General features: G+C 35.4%; 9 protein-coding genes and 2 non-coding genes across 11 annotated transcripts; 5 read left to right on the top strand and 6 right to left on the bottom strand.

The window, feature by feature from the left end:
- The first annotated feature begins 1,029 nt into the window (after nt 1-1,029).
- Nucleotides 1,030-2,894, top strand: B0P05DRAFT_546665 (Alpha/Beta hydrolase protein). The gene is made up of 5 exons (XM_051578789.1): nt 1,030-1,279; nt 1,326-1,432; nt 1,487-1,818; nt 1,862-2,684; nt 2,734-2,894. Exons 1-4 carry the CDS (start codon nt 1,045-1,047, stop codon nt 2,556-2,558), a joined length of 1,371 nt encoding a protein of 456 aa, XP_051433667.1. The 5' UTR covers nt 1,030-1,044; the 3' UTR covers nt 2,559-2,684; nt 2,734-2,894.
- On the bottom strand, nt 2,820-3,720 carry B0P05DRAFT_546659 (60S ribosomal protein L44). Its single transcript, XM_051578788.1, has 3 exons — nt 3,538-3,720; nt 3,094-3,316; nt 2,820-3,046 (listed from the first exon to the last, which is right to left on the bottom strand). The coding sequence occupies exons 1-3, from the start codon at nt 3,538-3,540 to the stop codon at nt 2,952-2,954; spliced, it is 321 nt and encodes a 106-aa protein (XP_051433666.1). The 5' UTR covers nt 3,541-3,720; the 3' UTR covers nt 2,820-2,951.
- Nucleotides 3,721-4,175: 455 nt separating this feature from the next.
- On the bottom strand, nt 4,176-5,156 carry B0P05DRAFT_546658 (GPR1/FUN34/yaaH family-domain-containing protein). The gene has a single exon (XM_051578787.1). The coding sequence runs from the start codon at nt 5,129-5,131 to the stop codon at nt 4,406-4,408; it is 726 nt and encodes a 241-aa protein (XP_051433665.1). The 5' UTR covers nt 5,132-5,156; the 3' UTR covers nt 4,176-4,405.
- A 1,180-nt stretch (nt 5,157-6,336) lies between these two features.
- Nucleotides 6,337-6,886, top strand: B0P05DRAFT_546657 (uncharacterized protein). The gene has a single exon (XM_051578786.1). It carries the CDS (start codon nt 6,343-6,345, stop codon nt 6,541-6,543), a length of 201 nt encoding a protein of 66 aa, XP_051433664.1. The 5' UTR covers nt 6,337-6,342; the 3' UTR covers nt 6,544-6,886.
- Nucleotides 6,887-12,861: 5,975 nt separating this feature from the next.
- B0P05DRAFT_t57 lies at nt 12,862-12,943 on the bottom strand. The gene has a single exon. It is a non-coding gene; the product is annotated as a tRNA-Ser (tRNA).
- Nucleotides 12,944-13,304: 361 nt separating this feature from the next.
- On the bottom strand, nt 13,305-15,215 carry B0P05DRAFT_546652 (iron hydrogenase). Its single transcript, XM_051578785.1, has 5 exons — nt 15,118-15,215; nt 14,959-15,068; nt 14,287-14,907; nt 13,545-14,237; nt 13,305-13,493 (listed from the first exon to the last, which is right to left on the bottom strand). The coding sequence occupies exons 3-5, from the start codon at nt 14,868-14,870 to the stop codon at nt 13,388-13,390; spliced, it is 1,383 nt and encodes a 460-aa protein (XP_051433663.1). The 5' UTR covers nt 14,871-14,907; nt 14,959-15,068; nt 15,118-15,215; the 3' UTR covers nt 13,305-13,387.
- A 65-nt stretch (nt 15,216-15,280) lies between these two features.
- On the bottom strand, nt 15,281-16,596 carry B0P05DRAFT_546647 (DTW domain-containing protein). Its single transcript, XM_051578784.1, has 3 exons — nt 16,149-16,596; nt 15,961-16,105; nt 15,281-15,909 (listed from the first exon to the last, which is right to left on the bottom strand). The coding sequence occupies exons 1-3, from the start codon at nt 16,370-16,372 to the stop codon at nt 15,478-15,480; spliced, it is 801 nt and encodes a 266-aa protein (XP_051433662.1). The 5' UTR covers nt 16,373-16,596; the 3' UTR covers nt 15,281-15,477.
- Nucleotides 16,597-16,850: 254 nt separating this feature from the next.
- Nucleotides 16,851-18,960, top strand: B0P05DRAFT_546644 (major facilitator superfamily domain-containing protein). The gene is made up of 8 exons (XM_051578783.1): nt 16,851-17,307; nt 17,354-17,443; nt 17,502-17,535; nt 17,585-17,727; nt 17,789-17,806; nt 17,862-18,000; nt 18,045-18,299; nt 18,345-18,960. Exons 1-8 carry the CDS (start codon nt 16,990-16,992, stop codon nt 18,848-18,850), a joined length of 1,503 nt encoding a protein of 500 aa, XP_051433661.1. The 5' UTR covers nt 16,851-16,989; the 3' UTR covers nt 18,851-18,960.
- Nucleotides 18,961-20,354: 1,394 nt separating this feature from the next.
- Nucleotides 20,355-21,058, bottom strand: B0P05DRAFT_546635 (uncharacterized protein). The gene has a single exon (XM_051578782.1). It carries the CDS (start codon nt 20,977-20,979, stop codon nt 20,476-20,478), a length of 504 nt encoding a protein of 167 aa, XP_051433660.1. The 5' UTR covers nt 20,980-21,058; the 3' UTR covers nt 20,355-20,475.
- A 1,696-nt stretch (nt 21,059-22,754) lies between these two features.
- Nucleotides 22,755-24,057, top strand: B0P05DRAFT_579942 (JAB1/Mov34/MPN/PAD-1 ubiquitin protease-domain-containing protein; the record flags this gene model as incomplete). The annotated part of the gene is made up of 7 exons (XM_051581977.1): nt 22,755-22,891; nt 22,958-23,009; nt 23,056-23,238; nt 23,283-23,411; nt 23,459-23,524; nt 23,572-23,769; nt 23,812-24,057. 7 exons carry the CDS (start codon nt 22,755-22,757, stop codon nt 24,055-24,057), a joined length of 1,011 nt encoding a protein of 336 aa, XP_051433659.1.
- Nucleotides 24,058-24,504: 447 nt separating this feature from the next.
- B0P05DRAFT_t58 lies at nt 24,505-24,577 on the top strand. The gene has a single exon. It is a non-coding gene; the product is annotated as a tRNA-Lys (tRNA).
- The last annotated feature ends 925 nt before the right edge of the window (nt 24,578-25,502 follow it).

Here is a 25,502-nt window from a genome sequence, read left to right as displayed (position 1 = left end):
TATTAGCAAAGTTGGTATATACAAATAAGACGCATCTAATGATGTAAAGAATGCAACATGTTTAATATTAAGATAGTGAGCTATCATTCAAAAACTTGTTTTTCGTTTTTGAGCTGTAGCATACATTTTGAATGTGTTTTATAAACCCAGAAGGACAATTTGTACTAATACATGTTATATTTACAACGTCTCTATCGATCATCAATCAAAAAATAATGAAAATTGAGTATTTCTTCAGGAAATCTCATAAGGACAAGATGATGATTTTCAGAATTTGCTATATTTTTGCATAAATAGATTCTATGTATACTCAAACATGGTTTATTCCGAAAAACAATAGCGTCTGCAGCGGGCTGCCAAATTTATTCGAGAAAGAAAAGTAGTTTATGTTGGAGTTCTGTTTAAGAAATTCAGGCTGTGATTCAAGATCGCAAAATAAGTTTGATGCTCAAAAAAAGGCGTAAATTGATGACAAAAGCATATTAAGTGTATAATGTGCAAATGAAATAATCGAAAATCCTCTTCCATCAATTTACCAGTAGACTCAAAGCAGAGCAAAGAGGACGAGGGGATACATAGTATCTTCTCCAGGGAAATCATGGCTGAAATGGAAGAAACTCTCTCAACTAAGATGTCAGTCTGCAGTACAAAAGCAGTTCAATTGGGCTATAAAATTGAGGAAATAAGGAAGCATGCCAACTAGAATCAATTAGCAAATACATTGGAAAGATTCTTTTTTAACCCTTCAAGACCAAAACAGCAGCAAAATCATGACATTAATTTTTTCTGATACTGCAAATAATACCACATCTGAATTCAACAAAAGGTTACATCGAATTATATCTTTTGTAACCGACAATATCTACCAACCAGACTGTATCAAAAGTGTCTCTAGAAAGGTGATTCATTTTTTTAAAAAAAAAAAAATGTAACACTAAGCATAATTGTTATTGTTCACCTAGTCCAAAAAACATTATGACTCTAAGCAGATCAAGCAAACATGAAACAGTCAGATTTTTTTTTATTGTTATTTTCTTTTAATCCATGTCTTTTATACGTGTATTTCGATTTTATGCATCAAGAAATGCACACTGTAACTATACAAACAAGACCCTTGTCGGGGCTCACAATCTTCAATACAGAATAATCTCACGGCGTAACTCATTTCTTTTCAGGTCTTTTAGTCAAGTTACTATGCATCCCCTTGACGATTCTTCAGTTGAAAATTTCTCTATTCCCGGTGCTCAAGTATTTGATAGATACTTTGAGTGTCCCTTGGGTAAGTATTGAGTATTTATTCACGTGTCCTGATACATATAGAAAAGACTATGATAATGATAAAAGCCCTAAGCTCAAGATCTTTGTGCGTCACTTGGTTCCTATAGAAAAAGCTTCTCTTATGAAGAAAATGCCTTTCTTTCTCTATCTTCAGGTAAAACAAGAAAAAATTGGCTTATGTTGTAACCAACACGCTATGAGAGAATAGGGTGGACCAGGTTTCGAATGTGCTTTGCCTAGTAGTGGCACAAGTGGATGGATTAAAGTAGCATTCGAAAAAGGCTTTCAAGTTCTTTTACTTGATCAACGCGGTACAGGCTTCTCATCACAAATTTCTTCTGAGTCCCTTGATAAACTGTTCAAATCAGATGAAGAAAAAGCCGAGTATTTGACTCATTTCCGTGCAGATAATATCGTACGAGACTGTGAGCATATTCGCAAGTTATTGACAGCTGAACGGTCTGCAGAAGAAGAAAGTCGCATTACTTTATTAGGCCAAAGTTTTGGAGGTTTTTGTATTACGACTTATTTATCTTTATTGTAAGTTACTCTTGTATGATCTGAACTCTCATCAATACATTAGCCCTGAATCCATTCGACATGCTTATATTACAGGTGGTGTTCCTCCTCTTGTCAATAATCCAGATCAAGTCTACCGAGCATTGTATCCTCGTATTGCTAAAAAGAACAAGCTTTATTATCAAAAGTTTCCTCGCGATATGGCTCGGGTTCGTCAAATTGTCGAGCATTTGACACAGAACAAGGTCGGTTTGCCTAATGGAGGTTATCTTTCTGTTCGTCGTTTCTTGCAGTTAGGTTTAAGCTTTGGTGGTTCAGGCGGATATGATGCTGTGCATGGTATTGTTCAATCTGCTGCAGAAGACTTGGACCGTCTTGGTCAACTTAGTTATCGTACACTGAATGCTGTTCAAACCACACAGAGTTGGGATACCAATGTGATTTATGCTGTTTTGCATGAAGCCATCTATTGTCAAGCAAATCAATCCAGTCGCTGGTCTGCTGAAAGACTATTGAAAGAAGAGCCTTTTGCTAGTCAATTTGAACATCGTCTTGATTGTCTGTCCAAGGATCAAGTCATGTACTTTACGGGTGAAACTATCTATCCTTTCATGTTTGATGATTATGCAGAGCTGCGTCCTCTTAAACAAGTAGCCCATTTGTTGGCTGAAAAGCGATGGGGTGCTTTGTACGATACAAATGCCTTGAATCAATTGAAAGGACCCCAAGTAGCAGGCGTTAGTTACTTTGATGACATGTAAGCCATTCAAACACAATGACAAAATTAACCTTATTTTGGGTAGGTATGTGGATAGAGAACTCTCGGAACAAACAGCAAGTGAAATCAAAGGCTTTCAACAATGGATCACAAATGAATATGCTCACAAGTAAGAATTGTCCATCTATATAGTTTTTTACTCATATATCTCTATATAGTGGCCTTCGTGTTGATGGTGAAAGAATCCTCAATTATCTGATGAGACTTGCTAGAGGCGATGAAAGCTTCAATCGATAAAAAAAAATTAAACCTTCCTTTTGTCCAATTCTTTTTGCGTATGGTGTATGTCTGCGTGTGTGTGTGTGTGTGTGTGTGTGTGTATATTTGACATGGTCGTCTTTACAAGCAATTTATTAAAGATAGTGATATAAAGAGCTTAGAAAACAAGAGCAGCACCTTTGGTCTTTTTGTCACCACCCAATTCAAAGTGCTTACATCTCTTGATAGCAAGTTGCATCTTGTACTTGCAAGCTATAATACGAATTAGTTATTGCGAACTTGACTTATTCAATACTTACAGGTACATTCGAGACGGAGGACAATCTTCTTGGTAGTCTTAGCCTTCTTGTGGAAAACGGGCTTGGTTTGACCACCATAACCGGATTGCTTACGGTCATAACGTCTCTTACCTTGGGCGAAGAGAGAAGCCTTACCAGCCTTGTATTGGGTGACCTTGTGAGGAGTGTGCTTTCTACACTTGGAGCCCTTGCAGTAGGTGTTACGGGTCTTGGGAATGTTGACCTAAAATAGTCATCAGCAACATGTTCATGGTTGCATACAAGAAAAAGAAAAAAAAACGCGATGTCATCCACATTTCATGTCTCATTGAATATTCAATACTTGATTGATTCAAAGTCGAACAAAGTATAAATTGGATGCATCAAAATCTATAGACGAAAAAGGCTGCGCGTTTCTTCTTTTTTGTTGTTGCTTCAAAAGAGTTGGATGGATGGTTGACCTACCATGTTTAATTCAACTGTATGCCAAAAGAGAAAGGTCTAACTAAGGCAGTTGATTCCTATTCTTTAATGCTCACTGTGCTTGCTTCCATTGGGTTCCGGGTCGAACGAGCGGCGATTCAACTATGATTTGCATGATCAGCAATTTTTAGGTCTATATACAAATGAAGCTCAAGATAACTCAATTTTAAAGAGCTTGTTTCTATTGATAAGTCAAGCCGAATGACTCTTATTAAGCAAGCCACCCGGTTTTTTCTTGAGCATATGATAGACGAATGCTTAAGGGAATCATTCCATACTATTTTTAAAACTACACTTATATTTATTGTCAATATGTTGCATGAACCCTATTTAAGCTTGTAACTCAGGTAGACTATCTATAATAAACGCTATGTTGAACATGTATCGCTAAGGAGGGGATATGATGAGAGTTAGAGTGTGCTAATTGACCTTGAATCTGACATAGCAATACTCAACGTATGTACTACAATGGAAAATATGGAGAATTTATTTGTGAAATCTGATTCTGGAAAAATGAAGAATAAATTTGGTTATTTCTGAAAAAAGCGGCTAATTTTGCTGGTAAATAGAAGGCACCATTCTCCTTTCTGTTTCGGATAAGTATTTTTATTGTGATTATAGCCTTAAGTAAGTGAATATCAACAAGTTAAAGGACTCATTTAGTGGTCTTGACTAAATACGAATCGCATGAAGTATTTATGATATCAAGGTTTATTATGTATTAAATGGTTAGCACCTGGCTTTGTGTAAAATGTGTTAATAGAAAAAAATCCTTTGGTATAATTAACAAATGAAGGCAATAAATGTATGTATGTGTATATATATAGCATTAAAGTGACATTTTCTCTCTTTAAAAGAAGGGAAACTTGATCATAGTGTGCTCAGGAGTGAACAAGAGAGCACACATAACGTACCAAGCAGTAAGGGACAATGTAAATGAGACCCAACCACTTGCAAGATTAAAACCATGAATACCAGATAATCCAGCAATACCGCCAAACAAGAAGGCCAAGAAAACTTGTAAAAGAACAAGACGAATAAGGATAGGTTGACGCAAAGTACCAAGCAAGAACAAGAAAGCGGCAATGGCATAACCAACTTGAACAAGGCCCATACATAACTCAACTGTCTTAAGTCCACCATTGGCCATAGCAAATTCAAAGAAGCCTGAGCTAGGAATCATCATAATACCATATGTAAGGAAGAAACCAGAGAATGTCAACATGGATGTAGCAGCAAACATGTTTCCAAGAACTAATTCACAAATACCACAGATGAATTGACCCATAGCACCATAACCGAAAGCAACACCCACAGCAACTTGTGGTAAATTAACAATGAGGCCAGTATTGTATAGACCAAGGACAAATGAACACAAGGCGAATGCACCGAAACCAATAGGAGCTGGTTGGAACTTGGAAAGACCATTTGGAAGCAATGTGTTTACATGCATTTGAGCAGCAGTTTGAGTGATAGCCTTTTCAGCGTCATAGTTGGAGTCACTGTGATGGCTCATATCAACATTAACAGCCTCATGGTGTTGGATGTCAGGCTTTTGATCGATAGAAGAAGTCATTATATTAAATATGAGGAGTGGGTTTGACAGACAATATGTTTTTTTGGCCTAGTATTTATACAAAATCTGACAGTTCAAAATATAGACCAACCATTCACATGGTCACGTTTTTTATTGCTCTTTGTCTAACAAGTACTTTCCAAAAGAGTTCTAAAAGGAAAGTAGCACAACTAGCTTTCCCCACATTTTTTCAGATCGTAAACATCAGGGTTTCATTATTACTGTTAAGCGAAATGCTTGTTTATTTCCCAAGGAATCATGAAATATCTCTCGATATAGACATAATATTCATAGAAGGCATCTCTATATTCAGTTAATTTCTACTTTTTTTTGTGCTAAATAGAGAATGAAACCTGTCAACTTTCAGAATCATATATAAATGAATGCCCAGTGTAACAAATTTAAAAATATACACTTACTGCGATTTCTTGGATGACTTTTTGTATCATTGTGAGACAATTAAGGCTTGAATTTGTATGTAACAATCTTAGCCTTGCCCAATTAAACCTTTAGCATGATATTTTAATTTGGGTCTACAAGAAAATCTCTGTTTTTCCCATGCCTTCGTAATTTTGACCTGAAAGGGATTGAGTCTTAAAAAAGTAAATAGACCCTCTATTAGTTTAATTTTTCCTCAATCTCACACTTATTCAAAAGTTAGATTTTCAGGATAGCGTGTAATACACAGTTTGATTAAAGTTAATCCAGAAAATGAAGCATATACGTCACAAAATAGACAATTACCCTCTTCCCCGAAGATTCTGATTTAGGAGATGATAAGGCAATCTCAACCCAAGCGGGCCTTATATTGCCGAAAACACTCACAAGCATATTGTTTGATTTATTGTTTGTCATCACAAATCCCACGAGAAAGACAGTAAAAGCGCATCAAGGAGACATTTTGAGATACTTTTTTTTTCACTGTTTATTTCTTGAGCCCGCATACTTGGGTTTCTAATGTTTCTTTTTCTCATCAACTCTATAAAAGGCGATTTTCCCAGTAGGATTGCTTTGTTGGAGAGGTGGATTCGACCACAGAACGAGTCTGTTGTTTTCTAAGTTGGGGTAAATGGCCATTCTTTTTTTTTTGGGAAGAATCGTTTGAAGTGATGGAAGAGGTCTAGGTGTTCAGGAACACATGATTCATAAATCTGTAATTTTGATCAAATATTTATTGAGAGAAAACTCGCTATTACTTGGCAGTACACATAATGAAGTCATTGTTTCATGAAGACCATGAGCTAGTTTTTGGTCTTGATAAACTCAATATGACATTTATCTATGAGAGCAAGTACTTTATTGATATCAATTACATCTTCTTTTTAGTATTTATATTGAATCTTTTTTACGCTAGAGTTTGGGTCTACACATATCAATCAGTCACTTATCTCATTCACTTCGAACTTCTCTAGAAGTAATACGGGTATAAATTATAAAAAACATCAAGTGCTGAGTGAAAGACAAAATCAGGAAGACTGTAGATGAGCAGCTTTCCGTAAGTGTGAAGAATGCTCTTTGTTATGAAGTTTTGGCTGTGGGCTACGTCCTTTGCTTATGCTACAGCCCTTGAATATAAACCAACCTATAGTTGTATTAAGATGCAAAGTTCTATCCTCCTTATTTAGCCTGAAGATGCGAGAAAGCTTGTTGGTCTTGTTGGTGCACCTTTGAAATGCAAGTACATGCTACATGACTATGCCAAATATATAGAAAGCGAAAAGACAATAATAAGTAAGTTGATACTCTTCACGGAATTCTGAGTGCATGTTTGACAGTAAGAGTAAGCAAAAAAAAAAATCAGTAGCCCTCTTTTTCTTTATCTCTGTTTATGTCTGTATACATTACTATTAACTTGTCAATAAACCCTATGCTTCCATTAAAAACTTCTAAATGTCAAACTGATTCAATATGTGTCTAATCCAATCAATGTGAGCTAGAACTACACCTAAGTACCTCTGGTAAAAAGAAATCGAGTTTACTAAAATGAAAAGGTTGAATCTATTTGAGCATTGTCTTCAAATCTGTATCTAAATTTCATTGTACACTGTCAATGGTAGAAAAAGAAGGCTCTTTTTAGTAGATACTGACTAGCAAGTATACACTTGTTTCTACGCCATCCGATGTGCAAATCATAACCGAGTAGACCATATTATAGTACTTAATACTTTTGTGGTCAAAAAGAGCAGCTTTGGACATGATAAACAATAGATGTCATGCAAAAGGAGAGCTTAATGTTTCAAATACCGATTTTCTTTTTACTTTGAGTGTTAGGTGTATTCTCTGTTTTGATGAGCATTGTTTCTCTTCTTAAGGACGTTCACAAACCGTACTCACGCTTTGGTTGAGTTGAAAGAAGAAAGAAAAGGAAGAAATGAAAAGACGAACAGTTAGATATCATATGCACAAAAGCAAAGCGTCATTTCATAGAAGAGATCTATTATACAAGTAGATCCTGCAGACGGATCTCACTTGAGAGTGTTTTTGTCAATAAATGAAGAGAAACAAGCAGTGCAAAAGCACTAAATCTAGTCAAAGACATGCCTTAATTGTGAAGCAAGAAACTCTGTCATGGATCACAATAGAGGTATCATTGTAATTTATAATACAGGAGGAAAAGACATACATTTTTAAATATACAGCAACACGATACCTGTAGAGTATAGACAAAAGAGGTCCCATCGCACTTTTTAAACATAAATAGAACACAAACAAAAAAAGAAGTAAGAATTAAAAGGAGAAGGACATAAACGGAGACAAAAAAAACTCAAAGGAAACATATACCGCGAAGACTTGTTAAAGTCTCGAATGAATATTTTCAATCGGCCAAGAGAGCCAGATCTAAGATAAGCAGTTTGATCCAGTATTATATCTTGACGGAGAACCTTGTAGACACTTGGGAAGCCAATTTGAGTAGAACAGTCAATCTGTAGGTGTATTATGCATAGCTTTTGATTACATAAGCTTCAGTGTAACCTCGTATCTGAACAGCGCCAAAAAAGCAAAGCACAAAAGACACAGCTACACCGTTGGAAGACATTATACTTCCATGTCTATAGAAAAGGCGAGTAAGAATAGAAGCCTTTTGAACATTATTCATCTATCTTCGCAAAAAAGACAAGCGATAATAAAAAATTCTACAGTGTTTAAAAAAGTAACAAAATCAGAGCTGAGTGGCTTGACTAATCAATGTCATAGTGATTGTTCCCCTGATTTCATTGTAAGATGCAAAAGCAAATGATTTTTGCATTATTTTTTTACAGTGAAACTCATTGTCTTTTAACTTATATATGAAGCTTGAGATATTTCTTACTATAAATCAGTCTTCTCAACGTGTGAGTAGCTTCAAACACAGTTTCTTTAGAAGAAAATGCTTCAAGATTGCGTAAAACCTTTGTTTTTTCTTCTATATATATCAACAAACAATATGGCTAAAGCAATTAATAACTTGTAAAAAGCTTTTGAACGACAAAGATTTCTCATGAACATGTTGAACTTATTAAAAATTGATTTGTACAAAATTATTATACAAAATGCTTTTTAAAGTTTTTTTATTTTTGCTTCACGTATATTAGAACGAAAGACTGTCAATAGATGGTCGTAATTTAAAGAAATATATAGATGAGAATATATAATATTTAACTATAAACGATTATGTAAGTGTTTCTCATCAATTAAAAAGCTGAGAGTACACGAGTGGATCTAAGGGTAGTGATGAGATAAAAGGGAACATCATTAAAGCCAGTATTCCAATGAGCTTTCAGCATCTGACTTATGCCTTGGATACTATTTCTTGAGAATTTTTTGACTTTTTGAGTGTAAGGAATGAACTAGAAGTTCATAGAATAGATCACTTTCATGATATCTTCAACGGTAATGGTTGGCCACAAAGCCTCAAAATGAGTTTTTTTCCAAACATAATGTTTTGAAGGGCGTAAGAAAATTATAAGGCTGTCACTTTTAGCATAAATACCACAGATCTGGCGCAAAAAAAGGAAATTGTTCAATTGTATTCTTAAAAGCAGCTTGTAGTTTATTTACCGATACATCACATTTCTTTCCACAACGATAAGCGACAAGGCCCATATACAGAATACCTCTCGAAGATTTCTACTATTTCTTAGCATAAAGGTTCGCTAACGGTGCTCAAGAGGCGGACACAATTCATAAAGAATTATATTGAACTAATATATGTCAGAAAAATGTCGTCGGGGTTTAAATCACATCTTTTCTGTATATCCAGGTAACATTGGCCTGCCAAGCTTGCCTGCGTTTACCGATGAAGGCCGTTTTACAACCTTTAATATCCCGTTTGCTCCGTTTACCAAAAAGAATCCAATTCGTCCCAGCTCAAGCATTCATGTTATTCAATACAAATCTAAAGTCAAACCATTGAAAACATTCGCAGAATCTCCAGAATTTTTACGGTACTACCATTCCCATCACTATTGCTTGTTCCATTTGTAGACTCCATCCAATTCGCGACTCTGACCCGATAAATCACTAGGGTATCGATAAAGAAATTTCGGTTAACTTGTCAGAGTACTATGTCTGCCCCGGAGCGTCTGTGGGCCATTTCTAGCGCCTTTTGGTTTGAGTTTTGGAGCTGGTATTTGCAGCCAGTTGCTCGTACTACGATGTACCGGCTGCTTGTTACCAAACTATCCTCCAGGCAAATTCTTTATTACATAGTTCTTGTTAAATACTCCCTACCTTCTTGTTCCGTTTGCCAAAGACATTTTTTTGAAACAATCTCATTTTTGAATTTCTGTGACCTACGACCACTGTCAAAGATGTTATTCAAGCACTTGTTACACTAAACTTCTTCAGAATGGATTATTCACAAAAGAAAAGCTCAACAGTCATTGGCATTGCCATTACTGCCTTTTCGCAAGTCTGGAAAGCACACAGGAGATTTGTCATTGACAACATCTCCTTTGATACCTACTCCACTTTACAACAAACACATACCGCTTTACACCTCCTTTCAAACCAAAAGCAAGGGCATACAAGACTGTAATCCTTCTCTCACCTTTTCCTACTCATAACAGTGGCCTGCCTTTGATTCTATTAGTTTACTTGGTATAGATTACTCTTTTATTTTGAATTCTAATTGTTGTATTACTTTATATTACATTAGACTTTAGCACATATTGCTCGTCTTATTTTTAGTCAGCAAAGTCTTGACAGGTCGTACCATTTCTACAATGGCTCATAGATTTATAGTACTTGGACTATCATAATTGCATTTTTGCAAGTCCAACATGACTACTATAGAGTAGATATAAGTATTAGTTTAATTCAAATTAAATAAAGCCATCCCTATTTTATCCTAGACTTACGTTAGGGTTGGTAATTATTTTCTCAATGAACGAGTATATAAACCATTCAAATTGTTACTCAATAAAGATCAGAAGAAATATTCTCGCTTTACTTTACTTTGGCCGATTGGGTTACTTGTTAATTTACACTACTTGAAGAAAGTGATGAAAAAGCTTGGCTTCCCTTCCCCACTGATTAAATGCATTTACAAGTTAATAGGCGATAATCTTATCCGAATCAACATCAATGGACATCTCTCCTCCGAAGTTGCTAAATTATGCGGATTGAAACAGGGTGATCCTCTCTCTCCTATTCTGTATAATTTGGCTTTTGAACCTTTCTTGCTCTCCATTCTCCATGATCGTCAATTTCAAGGCTACATAATGGCTATCAAGCATTTGCACTCTGTCGAAGGTGATGAACCCTTAATTTATTTGGGTTTTCCATTGATACAAAGCCGTATTCAAAGAGTCAATTTTATGGGTTCTATGATAACAAAGGTTAAGACTGCCATACAAATCCACTCTACACGTTCATTGTCTGTTGTTGGCCGTGCCACTGTCTTGAATTCACTGATATTGTTTAAAATATGGTATATCTTGCGGGTTACTCCGTTGACGCTTGCTGATTTCAAACAATTGGAACCTTTGGCCATTCAATTCTTGCGTAAGAATATAGTTCCTGTTATTCCCTGGAAAGTATGGACGCTGCCAAAAGAAAAAGGTGGACTTGGAGTAATTGATATTCAGTTTCAGGCCTCGGCTTTATGTTTTCGCTGGCTGCATCCTTTGTTGGCGTATAATCAAGATACTATTGATGCTTATCCGGTCTCGTACTTACTTAGCCTTCATATTCATAATATCAATGACTGCAAATATCATCAGGTTCCATTGTTGTTTCCTTCTTCTCGTACACAAGAGCTGAAAAAACAAATAACTGGCACTATTAATATGCTATATCGTGCCATTGATTGTCTTCCTCGATCATTTGCTAATGCTCGCCTTAATACTGCTACCGCTATGGTCCTACCTTTGCGAGCTGTGCTTTACGTTCCTCCTTCTTCGTCCTTCGTTGTCCCCCTACGTGTCAAGAAAATAATGGAGTCAGATGTCTTTCAAGTTGATGCTAGACTCAACTTTGTTCACTGGAAAGATACTCGTGATCCTTCATTACTTCATTGGAAGCGTACTCCCTCCACAGTCTTCAAAGGTCTTGCATCTGGGAGTTTGAAACTTCAGCCATTTTTTAGCTCTGTATGTAGTCCTGCTTCACTTGAAGGCTTGACGGTCTCATTTGCACCTTTGATCAACCAATTTCGGTTTCAAGATGATCAAGGTATTGGTAGCGTCAAGGCTTCGGCTAAGACATTTCGTCAGTCAGTTCTCTCGTCTATGGCTCCTCCTTTGGCTTTGAGAAATATTACAGAAGTGAAATGGAAATTCTTTTAGTCTCTGTCTCTTACCACCATTCAACGTAATGTGACATACCAGTATATCTTGGGGTGTATTTCTCATCGTCGATTCTTACATTTTATTATGTCTCGTGTGTTTGACTCTCCCTTCTGTCCGGTGTGCTTAACTACCACTGACTCTATTAGCCATATGCTCTTTCATTGTCCAACTAAAGAGAAGGTATGGCAGGAAATCATCTTTGAGTTTCTTTGGCCTACCACCTCAATATATGATATCAAAGAGGCTCTTCTGTCCCTAAACTTCTCGTACATCTGGTACTGCCAACGGAAAGGAATCAAACCATACAGAATCCTCATAATTACTCTTTCACAAATTTGGCTTGCTCATATGAGATTTATCTTTGACAAGACCCTCATTGTACCCACGGCCATATTAGTAAGCATCCGATTCAATTTTCGTCAGACTATTCAAGAGGATCAATGCCATTCAATCATATAGCTTTTTTTTTATTTTGTTTAGTATATTTCGTTTTATTTTATTAACTTTCATTTTAATTGCACCCGCCTCTTCACTTTGACTATTGATCTTAGTGTACGCGGCTCAATCAATAAACACATTTTTAAAGAAAAAAGCTACTTGTTAGGCCGTTGGTATTGGCTTAAATACTTATTTTTGTCTATTTGACTTCCTGGATATCGACATAGGAATGTCTTTTACTTTATCATTTCTATGTGAACTCTTATCTTCTGTTTTACTTTAAACCATTTATTTAAAGGTTCGTTGCCTTAACAACGTAATGCTCATTACATACAATCGTTCCTTTGCTTTGGATTCTATTGTATAAACTTTTCCATACGTTACTGGTATAAAAATCAAGTCTTGTCTCGTATCACTGCCTATAGCTCTATACCTTTGTCCTGTTACATTGTAATGAAGACAAAAAAGAAATGACAGTTCTTTTTAGTTCGCTACATCATAAATTTCTCAAAATAAAAAATGCGTCGCCTGCAGGATTCGAACCTGCGCGCTCAAAGAGCACTGGCTTAGCAGGCCAGCTCGTTAACCACTCCGACAAAGCGACTTACATGTCAATTTTATTTTACAGTATAATATGACTAACATACTTTAAAAGCACGTGACCGCACGTGACTATAGGCACTTTTGGATGGTTTGATTGGGACTGATACTGAAATACTGACATGTTTTTGTACAGATTTTTGTAATCTTCATGTTACTTGCACACCAAGATTCGATTTTATGAATGAGTATCAAGTACCATCGAATGTAAAAGCTCCTTGAAGCATCGAATTGAGCTATAAGTGCGCGTTTGCATTAGTTTAGCGCTTATTGAGGCCCCAAGAAATGTGGTTGTGAGATACTATGAATAAAACATAAAAAAAGAACTTATTTAATCAATTTTAGCCATAGCTTGAATGATAAGGGGTACAATAAAAAAACATTCCTTAAGTTTTATTTACATCGTTTGTCTAACAAGGTGTCTAAGATGTTTGGTTCTTTTTTTTCTCTACCATTTAGTAGCTAGAGGATTCCCAAAATTTTGGGTTACAGCGTGGTATTGAGTACGTAAAAGTTGGTTAGCTCTTTCAGAACTGGGATTAATAATCCACTCACTATACAAGTCATTATGAATATCTCCTTTACCCATAAAAAAAATCACTTACTTGTAGATACTTTTGATGATTTCGTTTTCTTCTGGTTTAACACCTTGTGAAGAGCGATAAATGTTTTCTACATAATTCACCCAGTCTTTAGCATTAACTATCTGCTCTGAATCTGCTTGAGCAGGCAATTGTCCACCACCATTAGCACAGCCACCAGGGCATGCCATGACTTCGATATAGTGATAGTTACATTTTCCAGTCTTAATTTTGCGAACAATGTTTTGAATATTACGGAACCCATAAGCAGTAGCGAACCGTAACAAAATACGGCCATCATCACCTTGTAAAAAGTATTCTTTGACATCTGCATTTTTACCTGTCTTTATCATCACACGAGGTGATGCCATATTCAAAGGGTCATTGGGTACATCATGGATATTAAATAATTCACGAGCTGCGGTCGCAAAAATGTACTCTAGAGCACCTCCTGAAGATGAACCGGGTACACCATATGCTGTTTCCATTTGAGTTGTAGGATCAATACCAACTTTGTTGAACATATCATCAATTGGACTTTCAGTCAACTGGGTAAAATCCAAGTTGTGTTCAATAACCATCTTGTCAATTTCGCTTGTTGTCAAAACACAGTCGACTTCCCTTGTATTATATTGTTCTAGAAAGAAATCGGGTCTACTGGCCTCCAGCTTTTTGTCATAACATGGCATGATGGAAACATGATAAATCTGATTAGGTCTGAAAAAACAAATAAGTACATACTCCCTATCATTTTAGAGCTACTTACGTTAGCCCAGTCTTCTTTGCAAAGTAGTCTTTAACAAGTGATCCCATCATTTGTTGAGGAGATTTGGTTGCGGTGATAAATGGCAATACTTCTCCATGTGTCTTTTCAGCATAACAAACCCATCCAGGACAAGAGGAAGCCAACATAGGTAAGTCCTGATTGATGGATTCACTCGATTTATCCGCTTTAGCACCTGCTCTTCTCCTAGCACGTACTTTAGGCTTGCCTTCTTCTTCCATGGATGCTTTTTCGATATCCGCTTGTTGCAGAACAGCTTCCAGTGCTTCACCTCCATTTTGCATATAACGCTTAAAGCGATCTGTAAATTCTCGTGCAGATTCTACTAGCGACAAATCCTGAGTAAATGCTATATCGAAAACATGATGTGCACCTAAAAAGTGCTTGAAGAAATAAACAAGTCTGTGTTGAACTTGTAAAAGTGACAGTTGATATTTAGCCGCAAATGAAGCTCTTGATTGAGGACTGATAGAGATAACAATCGTGCGATGGTTTTGGGGTTGATTTTGTTCGATAGCGGCCTTGTTTTGCTGTAAAATTTTAATTAATTCATCTTGTGATTGCATAGAAATCAAGACACTTTCTGCAGACGTTACGCAGCCACTAAGTAGTATTTGTCAGCAAATCTTTTTTTCCTTCCTTCCTTAAGCATACCTGCAAGCTAAGCAATCATTTAAGGAGATAGAGGCCTTTTCAAGCTTTTCTTCTCCTCCATCTTGACTGATCTCGTAATAAGCGCCTTCTGTGTCAACCTTGATCTCGGACTATGGTTCAAATAAAATAAGGAAGATCTCGATAGATGACTTTACTTACAGGTCCTTTGTCTTCAGATTTTTGTACTTCAATGGGTTTAATACAAGCTTGTGAAGGAGCAATGTAATCATTAAGATCGGTGAGAACTAGTGCTGAAGAAAATGCCATTTTTCAGTTGTTAGTGTAAGAAAGTAAAGAAAAAAAGTTAAAAAAACATTGATTCTATGCTCAATTTTATTAACCAATTGTCTTGTCTCATAATTCACTTTTTAAGGTTAAAAAAAAGTCAGATACAAGATTATCGGACAAACCATATTCTCCATTTGCTGATGGTATATTAATATACCAAAGTAGCTACAATTCTCTTCTTTCATACTCGATTAGCGTATTATCAAGGATTGTGCCTTTCTCAGGATTTTTTTATTCAATGAATTTGCCTGCAGCATCTCGTTTGACTGTTTCTTGATATCTATCTTTGATGTAGTTTGATTTGTGTCTCCAACAATATTCTTTACCCTTTTTTTCTCCCTTCAAGTATGAGTATTGAATTAGATCATACATATACTTGTAATAAAACATCAAGTTATCATATTTTCCATCATAATCTCCCTCTTCATAGGCTTGAGCATATTCTACATACAAGTAGTAGATTGCTTCAATTGTCGATAAGTAATTGATACTTATTTCCTGATAGCGCCAAAAAAATGTCGAACGGGGTTCAATGGTTACTTTCTGTACTTTTTGTAATAATGGTGTATCTCGAACAATCTTATTTGCCTGTTTCCAAGTACCATCAATGACTATCATATGGTCGAAAGAATTTCGTGGAATTTCGCTTAGTTTTTTTGCGTCCTACGTTTGTTACATGTCAGTTTAAAATCGAATTGATATAGAACACTTTACGGGTCCTGGAAACAACATCAACACTCGTTCCGGCTGACTGTATTGTGGCATTTTTTTCCAATTATAAATGTTCACATCGTCAACGGCCAATACTTTTGCGTGAATTGCTGTTGTTTTGCCATCCGTTTCTCCTTCATGTTTAATTCTATCGCCATAAGACATCAAATGACATATTCTAATAAGCTTACATATCCAAAGGAATTGGTAGTTTAACGATCGGTACTTGCGATCGGTCCATACCTAGCACTTGAAAACAAAAGTAGCAATAGTGTTTCATTTGTTTTTGACAAGTGCTACAAGTATTTCTATCGACATTTTGATAGAGTATTGTATCATCTTGAATCTTCAAGTTCTTGAAAGGAAACTTTTCTCTGATCTCTTGTATGTCTTCAAGATCTATTTTATTTGCCATTTTTTTTTCTGTATAAAAAGAAAATAATTAAAAATGTTACTGCTGCTTCGCGAAACAAGTCCCGAAGATAAGTTTAGCTAGTATTGCATATAATCAAAGCTATAGTTAGTAACGGATCGAACCGAATGCTTCTTTTATAATATCTCCAGATAGAATCTCTGCTCTTTAGTAATCATTAAGTAAGACGATATTGCTTAATCACACAAAGTGAGTTTCAATCAATGAAAAACCAATGCTTTTCTTATGAATAATTATTAGTACGTACCACTAAAAAATCTTTGTCAAGAGAAATAAGGTTTGCGAATGTAACTTATTATTAATGATCTTGAAGACGCTTATTGGATTATATCACAGTTAGTCATTTACTAATTGAGAAGATTGGGCGAAACTATTCTCCGGATACCACTGCGTTACATAAAATTTCCATAAAAAAATGTGGAGGTTCAATCCGCATGATTTGAATGGGCAACCCTTAGTGGGAAAACCTTCACATCATAATGCATGTCTGCGCAATCAGAAAGATGGGTATATAAACATGCATTAGGAGAAATACAGACTATACCTATTTTCTCTCTCTCTCTCTCTCTTTTTTTATTCTTTTTTTCTCTTTCTCACACATGAAAGATACCAAGGCAGATTTCACAGAAACAGAACATAGTTATGATAAGCATGAACTTGTTGTTGAATACAACGATGTTGAACGTTCACTTGACAGTGAAACCGATGCATCTTTTGTTCCTCCAACAGCTGAAGAACTCAAGGCTGTTATTTGGAAATTAGATCTTCGTATCATTCCATTTTTGGGTCTTTTATACCTTTGCTCTTTCTTGGACCGTGTTAATATTGGTAATGCTAAATTAGCTGGCATTGTCACAGATCTACATATCAATCCATCTGATTACAACCTTGCTCTGTCTATTTTCTTTGTTGGCTATGTAAGTAATAAATCAAAGGCGTATTATGTTGATAGATCGAGTTTAGATTATTTTTGAAGTACCATCAAATATGATTTTGAAAAGAATTGGTCCAAGCAAATGGATTCCAATTGTCATGATATCTTGGGGCACAGTGGTAAATATTTGTTTTGATTTTTTTGTGTATGAAAATTAACTCTTGATCCGACAAACAGATGGCTGCTATGGCTGCATGTAGTAGCACCGCAGGTAAGAATATCAGTTTCTTGTCTTGCATGTAAGTATTTACATCAATTAGGTCTTTTGGCTGCTCGTTTCTTTTTGGGTATCACAGAGGCAGGCTTATTCCCAGGTGTCATTTTTTATCTTACTTTATGGTACACTCGGGGTGAACAAGCAACTCGTGTAGCCTTGTTTTTCGCATGCTCTACATTGGCTGGTGTAAGTGTTTATCACTGTCTACATATATATATATTTATTCATTAATCTGTATATCGTATAGGCATTTGGTGGTGTTTTGGTAAAGCATAAATGGCTATTGGTAATGAATAGAAGTGCTTACTTTTTATATATAGGCTTATGGTATTATGCAAATGGATGGTATTAATGGTCTTCGAGGCTGGCAATGGATTTTTATTATTGAAGCAATTCCCACTCTCATATTATCTATTGCTGCTTACTTTTTCCTTCCCAATTTCCCAGAGAATTCAAAATGTAAGTATAAACATGTGTGTGAAAAAATCTGACAAAAGCTATAGTCATCAATGAGCGTGAAAGAGAAATTATTATTCACCGTCTTAGGGAAGATGCCGGCCCGTCAACAGAAACACTTTTCTCATGGAGACAATTCCGCGCAGCTTTCACGGATTATAGAGTATACGTTCATTCGCTTGTTTATATCTGTGGTTCAACTCCCCTCTACAGTTTGAGTTTGTTCTTGCCTAGTATCATTCAAGGTATGGGCTTTACTGATCTTCGTGCTCAGGCAATGACTGCTCCTCCTTATGCTATCGGTAAGTTTTCATGAAAATTGTGGCATTCAACTTATCTGTCTACAGCTTGTGCGGTTACTGTCTTGGTTGCTATGCATGCCGATAAACATCGCGAACGTGGTCTTCATATTGCTATCCCTGCAGCTGTTGGTTGTATAGGTTATGGTCTCTTATATGCTTTGCGCAATAAGGGTGCTGTTGCTATGTATATTGCTGCTTGTATTACAGTGACTGGTGTCTTCAGTCATATTCCAGCTATGCTTTCATGGTTTACAAACAACATTGGTGGCCATACCAAACGTGGTGCTGCTACTGCCTTTATTATCTCGATTGGTAATGTGGGTGGTGCAATTGGTGGTCAAATCTATCGTGCCGATGATGCTCCTCTTTATGGCAAAGGTAACTTGGCTTGTATGGGTCTCATGTGTGGAGCTACCGTTATATCCATCATTTTCAAATTGAGCTTGATGCGCGAAAACAAGAGACGTGATAATCTTTCTAAAGAGCAATTTGAAAGAGAAGCTGTTAGTGAGATTTGTGATAGACACCCTGGCTTCAGATATATCACATGATTTTCCTTTTGTTCCATTTTAATGTATATTTCTTAACTTAACCTATACTTAATGTAAACTACTTCTTAATCGTCTCTGCATTTTATTTCATACAAATAAATAATAGTTCTTTTTTTTTTTCAGAAAGTGCAATTCTTAAGCTTTTGTAGTTGACAATCTTAGCCTTGATTTCCTTTTTTCAATATGGTCAAATTAAGCATTTATTTGATCGTCATCGGGCTGTTTAGTCACCATCACTAAAATGCCTTACGAATCAAATATGGAATTTGCCTTGACAAAACGCTCAATGCTGATCCTATCTTCATATCATCTCTTCATTCAGGGCCCTCTGTTTTTCTATTGTGTTCATCGGTCTCCGTAGAACTGAGTGTAACATTCTACACATTAAAAATAGAATTCTATAACCAAAATAAGGCATTTCTAATAAGAGGCAAAAATATCGCCAAAGGAATCTAATGTCAAACACGAGTACTATATATTCTGTAGAAGAAAACCAGTACCATTTGTTTTCGGGGTTAGTTTTTTGCATTTCTAGAAAAAAAAAACAGAATTTCCAATTGCACATATAAAGACATTCTGTATATCCGTCCAAATAAACGGTTGCGTAATTCTGCTCATATATTCCTTCACTGAAATAACTTCAAATATTATTTGCAAAGAAGAAAAATATCATTTAAAACCTGCTTTCCTATTGAATACATCTCATGCTCAAAATAGGGATATTTTTTTACCGAAAAATTAACCCATTATATTCCTATTTACCTAGCTATTGCACTTTGATAAAGAAAAACAATGATGCTTCTAGTACAGTAAAGGTTGCAGTTATGTCACATAACTTAATTAATGGAATCAGAGAAAGTGGCTGTCCAATGTAACCAATTGCTGTCTTAAAAAAAGGAATTCAGGCGAACAATGAAATACTTGCATATGTTCAAAGAAAAAAGGGTAGAGCTTCAAAGAAACTAAAATAAATCGTTAAAATAAAAAAAAAAGCATTGTGATGACTATAAAAAAAAAAGAGATCCAACCTGAACATCTTCAACAATCGTTTAAATTCTTTTTTGTTGATCTATTGCTCTTTGATGAATAAAGTTTTTTTTTGAGAGCAAAAAAGGATTCTATGACTCCCTTTGGCTTCCTAAAACATATAGATATCTTGTTTATTCTGCTTACACGTGGGCGGCCAATCAACTTTGCTACTTGTGTATACAGCAATTTCAAATGGTGATACAAATCTGAACAAAGAATGATCACCAATAAGAGTATAAGAAGGAACACAGCCTCAGTTAGTATAAATTATCTCGATTAAAATGTTTGTACGCCTCTCTCCTCTTGTCTTCACTTCTTGCGCAATGCTGATATCAAGTTTGAAAAGCTATTCAGAAACTTCTATAATTAAAGAGCGGAGTGCCACTTGTTTAATATGTTTAACTTATTTAGTATAGGCAAACCCCTTTTTAAAAAAAAATTAATAAATTGATATATTTTCAGACTCCAGAACAAATATATATAGGTAAAAAGACGATTTATTAGCTAGTGTACAAAAAAAAGGTTTTGTAACAAAAAAAAAAGAAATCGTATCATTCTTTTTTTTTAAAAAAAATCTAGAGTGGCGAAGAGAAAAATTAGACAACCTTCCAGGTGATCTTGCCAACACCCTTATTCATGTCACCAACAACTTTCTTGAAGACAACAGGAGTAAGATCGAGGTCACCCTTACTACAGCCAGGACAGGCATCATTGATCTTTGATATAGTAGAACCCTTAGGGCCTGTAATTTTAATCTTCTTTCCACACCATGATGATTTCTTGCTTGTGTTGCCGTATTGAGCGACATTCAAAGCGACAATGTTAGAGTTGTTGCCTTCTGAAGGACCACAAGCACCTTGAGATCCACCTTCACTAGCAGGAAGGAACCAAGTAGCAGTACCAGAATAGGTACTAGAACCTCTCTTGGCATGCTTTGCTCTCTTTCTGAATCGTCTTTCTTCACGCTTATTTAATGAGATATCGACTGAAGCAATGTTGTTATCAATTGAGACGGAAGCCGTGCTTTCGACAGGTGCTGCAGCGCTCATGGCGCTAATGGCAAGAATGACGGCGGTAAATAAGGAAAGGCTGCGAGACATGATTAAATGATTGGAATGAAAACGGCCAGCGTTAGTCAATTGATATAAGAAAATTAAAAGAAAATGAGACTTTGTGGCAAATTGAGCAAATTACATTTACTATTTATACTCTTTTGAAGGACTCACGCCGCTCTTTGTTCGTTTTAGTATAAAGAGTAACAGGACACGAATTTCTATTTTAAACGGAGAATTTGATTTACAAAAAGGTACTTTCTCTTTTTTTGTATGTCCGAGGTAGGATAGCTTTAATAAACCGCTTTCCTATTTTGATTGTTTTCATCACTAATTTTGAATTTTCATTAAGAAAAAATTTATAGGTGCTTTGACCACAAAAGGAAGATGAAACACACGGAAAGATGAATGATTAGAAATTGTTTGTGTTCAGAGATACACTTTATGACATGAGAATTCATGCAATGAAGATGCTAGAACCTGCTTCCTCATAGATTCCAAACGTCATAAAGTATGTTTGTCATGGAAAACTTGATTTAATTTGTACAACTTTCCAAATCTACTTTGGGATTATTTCCTTTTTCTTTTTCTCTTAAAAGCCTTTCCATAGAGTGAGTCTCGTAACAAAGCAGTACCAGATGAGTACTGGAATGAAATACAGGCTCCATTTCTTAAATGGGCATTGGTGGTCTCGGACTTAATTCCAGCTTAAATGAACCTGAAACATATATTTCTGTCTTTTTATATCTCCTTTTCTGGATTTCATTCGAATGATTCATTGTTGTCCTCTTGTGTCAAGCTGGAACGGGTCCGTTTGATGTGTTTTTTGTCCTCCTTTCATGAAAAATAGGAGTCCACCCGAGCCACAATTGCTTCTTATTTTTTTTTTTTTTGCGGTCATATGAATCAATTAACAAGACATGCTAAATATGGCTTTAGAATAACAATTGTTCCAGGCAGAAATCTAAAGGTCTGGAATTGAAGATGAGCCGATTTTTCTTACTTGAAAAAAAAAAGTGATAATTGTTGAATGTCGTCAAAGAACGAGAGAATGCCGCTTGTACTACCTTGACGGAGAAGGAGATAGCTTCCAATTGAGACAAGACCCCTTAATTTCATAATACGATCCCGAGTATCATACTTTCTATTCTGTCCATAAGATCACTATCAATATTATATATGGTATAATTATTCTAAACGATTATTTTTGAAAAGAAATAGATCTTTTTTTTACAGAATGCAAACATTAAAAAGACTGTTCTTCATATATGTCTTGGAACAATGGGAATATAAGATTGTCTTATCCTTGTTAGTAGAGAGTATAATCTAATATGAGAATTTGAATTGGGTAACAATAGGTGATAGCAATGTTTATGAGAGGGGGTCTCATGGTTCTGAGGGAGATACCGACTATCATACAGTCAAATTAATATCAAAGATCTTTTTTATATGCAAGAAAACCATTGGCTTAAGTAAGAAGATTACTGTGTCGTTAGAATTGAATTAAGGGAGAATGCTAATCGACTACATATGTAGAGTTTAAAGAATTTGGTTTAGTCTAATACCTTTTGGTAATCCGATCCCTGATATAAGAAAAAATAATAATAGTAGGGAGAACAACATCAACATATAGAGTCTATTGTTTAGGCCACATACTGTCAATGTGTATTTCTTTTTTTTTTTTTGAATAGCCAGTATACATGTTATCGGAGCTTCCTACAAAGCGAATCAATGCAACCATAGTTCGTAAAAAAAAAAAAAAAAAAAAAAAAAAAAAAAAAGAATGACGCGCATTTTTTATATTTTTCTCTTTCATCTACAATATGGATGCAGCGACTGCACAAAGGAACTGGGAGCTGGAAAATAATGTAGCTCTTGTTGATCCTGCTCAAGATCAAATCTATTACTACGATGCGCCACAAGACAAGGAAAACGTAGCTCAAAAGCCTTGGAAGAGCGAGTAAGCCCTAAAGAGCAACAAGGTGTCTGTATATTTACGCGCCTTTTTTTATTTATTTATTAATAGTCCTAATTATTTCAAACATGTTAAGATATCAGCTATCGCTCTTATCAAAATGGTAAAAATAAAAATGAAAAGGATATGGACTAACTATTACAATATAGGTCATGCATGCTCGCTCTGGCGGAAATATCGAAATAATGGGATTGATGCAAGGTAAAATACAAGGGGATACAATGTATGTTATGGATAGTTTTGCTCTTCCTGTGGAAGGGACAGAAACAAGAGTCAATGCTCAAAATGAGGCTTATGAATACATGGTGTCTTACATTGAAAAATCAAAAGAGGTATAGTAATTCAGTCAATGTGCAGTTGTTGATCAATGTGTTAGGTTGGGAGATTAGAGAATGTGCTTGGTTGGTATCATTCACATCCTGGTTACGGCTGTTGGTTGTCTGGTATTGATGTTAGTACACAAATGTTGAATCAACAATATCAAGAACCATTTGTAGCTGTTGTGGTAATGAAAAAAAGAAAAAGGATGATAAGTAATTTAAATGTGTTTAGATTGATCCCAATCGTACAATGTCAGCAGGCAAAGTTGAGATTGGTGCTTTCAGAACATATCCAGCTGTAAGTCAATATATCGACAGACAGCCATGATTAATCTACCTCTTTAGGGATACAAAGCTCCTGATGAAGGACCTTCTGAATACCAGACTATACCCCTCAACAAAATTGAAGATTTCGGTGTTCATGCAAAATCCTATTACTCTCTTGAAGTGTCTCATTTCAAATCAACATTAGATACACAGCTGCTTGAGGTCTTATGGAATAAGTATTGGGTTAACACGTTATCGCAATCACCACTTTTAACTGTAAGATGGATTAGACTGGGATACATTGACTCATGATAATAGAATCGGGATTATGCAACAAGACAAATGACTGATCTTGCTCAGAAGTTGAACAAGACAAATGAGAGTATGGTGGGACGTATGGGAGGATACTATGGCGATCGAAAGAAAAACGATGAAAGCCAGCTTAGTAAAGTAACAAAAGATAGCTCCAAAATCACTGTAGAGGCAATTCATGGATTGTTATCTCAAGTACTTAAAGATCAGGTGTTCAACAAATCTCGAGATGAAAGAAATGTTTTAGAGTAAAAATTGAATAAACAAAATGTTGAATATCTCCTTTATTTTAGTTTTACATTAAAGCCTCTCATGCTTGACATATAATTTACATATATTCATATGAAGCGTAACGTATTGCCTGACTTTTGATCATATATCATTGTATCTTTTATCGTTTATGCAAGTAGAGTAGGTATAATACATGGCAATAGTTTAATTATTTCAGTTAATTGTAGTCAATTTACAGTACTTCTTTTATAGTCTGTGCCTCTTGAGTTGTTGCTATATTTGTTCTTTTCTATAAAAGAATATCTTATAATTCTACCCACCTCATACATTTCAATTTTGATTAAGCCGTAAAATCTAAAAGCCGATTCATTGATTACGAGAGAACAGCCCAAATAAGAAAGATCATGTGACCTTAACATAATTTTAAATTACTAATATAATATAAAGGTTGGCTCATCTAATATAACTGCCTAGCTAGCTCAATCGGTAGAGCGTAAGACTCTTAATCTTAAGGTTGTGGGTTCGACCCCCACGTTGGGCTCTTCTTTTGCTTCAATCATGGAAAACGTGAGACGTTGTGGGCTTTTATTCTATATTTTCGATCTTGAGTCTTTGATTTTCTCAATAATGTGGTATCTATTACATACAATCTCTTTTTTTTCTGATTTGGATTCTAGTATATTACTTTCTTTATACACTACTGGTAAAAGATCTAATCTTATCCCGTAATACTACATAACGAAACATGTCTATTAAGCAAAAATGATACTTGAGATTAAACAGGAATAATAAGTGAATGAACCTCCTATTCTAGTATCCATAAATCCAAATAAATTAGAATAAGCATACAAACCATTACCAATAGCCTGATAAGTAACCCAGGTAGCTCAAGTAGAAGTAAAGCGAGAAATGAATAATTGAAGCGTTCTTATATTCGTTCATCATAATAAGAACTTCCAATTCCAATGCATGAAGATATGGCTACACTGAACTCGGTAGCATAAACTAATTAAATTATAAAGTAAAAGACTCTTCTAAAACGTCAAATCTACATACATCAACGTGGTCATGTCAAAAATAGGAGTTTTAAAGCAAAATAAAAAAGAATAATAATATTAAGACAGAAAAGATGAAGATAAGAGAAAGGATATGCCTAACAGAAACGAATGCAATATAGCACCACAGGAACAGAATGTGTTTATGTTTTACTTCATAAAACTGCTTATATAATTCTTTTTCTACCTGGAATAAGGGATGATCTTGGCAAAAAAAAAACAAAAAGAGAGATACGGCTTTATTGAAGCTAGGAGGAATGATGCCAAGCCGATAAAGATCATAAAAAACCGATCTCAATTTCTTTCTAATAAAGATGAACAAGTAGGTGCCAAGTTTTGTTTTCTTTTTTGATCAATGCTATTACAACCTTGTTTAAAAATACAGCGCCTCTGTTAACAACGAAAATTTCA

This window comes from Gilbertella persicaria (assembly GCF_025201335.1).
Source record: "Gilbertella persicaria strain CBS 190.32 chromosome Unknown B0P05scaffold_26, whole genome shotgun sequence".
In the NCBI taxonomy this organism is placed as follows: Eukaryota; Fungi; Mucoromycota; class Mucoromycetes; order Mucorales; family Choanephoraceae; genus Gilbertella; species Gilbertella persicaria.
The sequence above is the reverse complement of the archived record's forward strand: the minus strand, read 5'-3'. Positions and strand labels throughout refer to the sequence as shown.

What these genes read in the sequence shown, in the direction of transcription:
- B0P05DRAFT_546647 (XM_051578784.1), bottom strand. Translation starts at nt 16,372, where the DNA reads ATGGCAAATAAAATAGATCTTGAAGACATACAAGAGATCAGAGAAAAG. An exon ending in CTACCAATTCCTTTGGATAT is followed by an intron (nt 16,106 to 16,148) that starts GTAAGCTTATTA and finishes TTATGGCGATAG; the next exon opens with AATTAAACATGAAGGAGAAA. An exon ending in TGATGTTGTTTCCAGGACCC is followed by an intron (nt 15,910 to 15,960) that starts GTAAAGTGTTCT and finishes TAACAAACGTAG; the next exon opens with GACGCAAAAAAACTAAGCGA.
- B0P05DRAFT_546644 (XM_051578783.1), top strand. Translation starts at nt 16,990, where the DNA reads ATGAAAGATACCAAGGCAGATTTCACAGAAACAGAACATAGTTATGAT. An exon ending in TGCATGTAGTAGCACCGCAG is followed by an intron (nt 17,536 to 17,584) that starts GTAAGAATATCA and finishes TACATCAATTAG; the next exon opens with GTCTTTTGGCTGCTCGTTTC. An exon ending in TTTCCCAGAGAATTCAAAAT is followed by an intron (nt 18,001 to 18,044) that starts GTAAGTATAAAC and finishes CAAAAGCTATAG; the next exon opens with TCATCAATGAGCGTGAAAGA.
- B0P05DRAFT_546658 (XM_051578787.1), bottom strand. Translation starts at nt 5,131, where the DNA reads ATGACTTCTTCTATCGATCAAAAGCCTGACATCCAACACCATGAGGCT.
- B0P05DRAFT_546659 (XM_051578788.1), bottom strand. An exon ending in CCTCCGTCTCGAATGTACCT is followed by an intron (nt 3,047 to 3,093) that starts GTAAGTATTGAA and finishes TTCGTATTATAG; the next exon opens with CTTGCAAGTACAAGATGCAA.
- B0P05DRAFT_546635 (XM_051578782.1), bottom strand. Translation starts at nt 20,979, where the DNA reads ATGTCTCGCAGCCTTTCCTTATTTACCGCCGTCATTCTTGCCATTAGC.
- B0P05DRAFT_546657 (XM_051578786.1), top strand. Translation starts at nt 6,343, where the DNA reads ATGAAGTCATTGTTTCATGAAGACCATGAGCTAGTTTTTGGTCTTGAT.
- B0P05DRAFT_546652 (XM_051578785.1), bottom strand. Translation starts at nt 14,870, where the DNA reads ATGCAATCACAAGATGAATTAATTAAAATTTTACAGCAAAACAAGGCC. An exon ending in GCAAAGAAGACTGGGCTAAC is followed by an intron (nt 14,238 to 14,286) that starts GTAAGTAGCTCT and finishes TTGTTTTTTCAG; the next exon opens with ACCTAATCAGATTTATCATG. An exon ending in ATCATCAAAAGTATCTACAA is followed by an intron (nt 13,494 to 13,544) that starts GTAAGTGATTTT and finishes TGACTTGTATAG; the next exon opens with TGAGTGGATTATTAATCCCA.
- B0P05DRAFT_546665 (XM_051578789.1), top strand. Translation starts at nt 1,045, where the DNA reads ATGTCTTTTATACGTGTATTTCGATTTTATGCATCAAGAAATGCACAC. An exon ending in ATACTTTGAGTGTCCCTTGG is followed by an intron (nt 1,280 to 1,325) that starts GTAAGTATTGAG and finishes CATATAGAAAAG; the next exon opens with ACTATGATAATGATAAAAGC. An exon ending in CTTTCTTTCTCTATCTTCAG is followed by an intron (nt 1,433 to 1,486) that starts GTAAAACAAGAA and finishes ATGAGAGAATAG; the next exon opens with GGTGGACCAGGTTTCGAATG.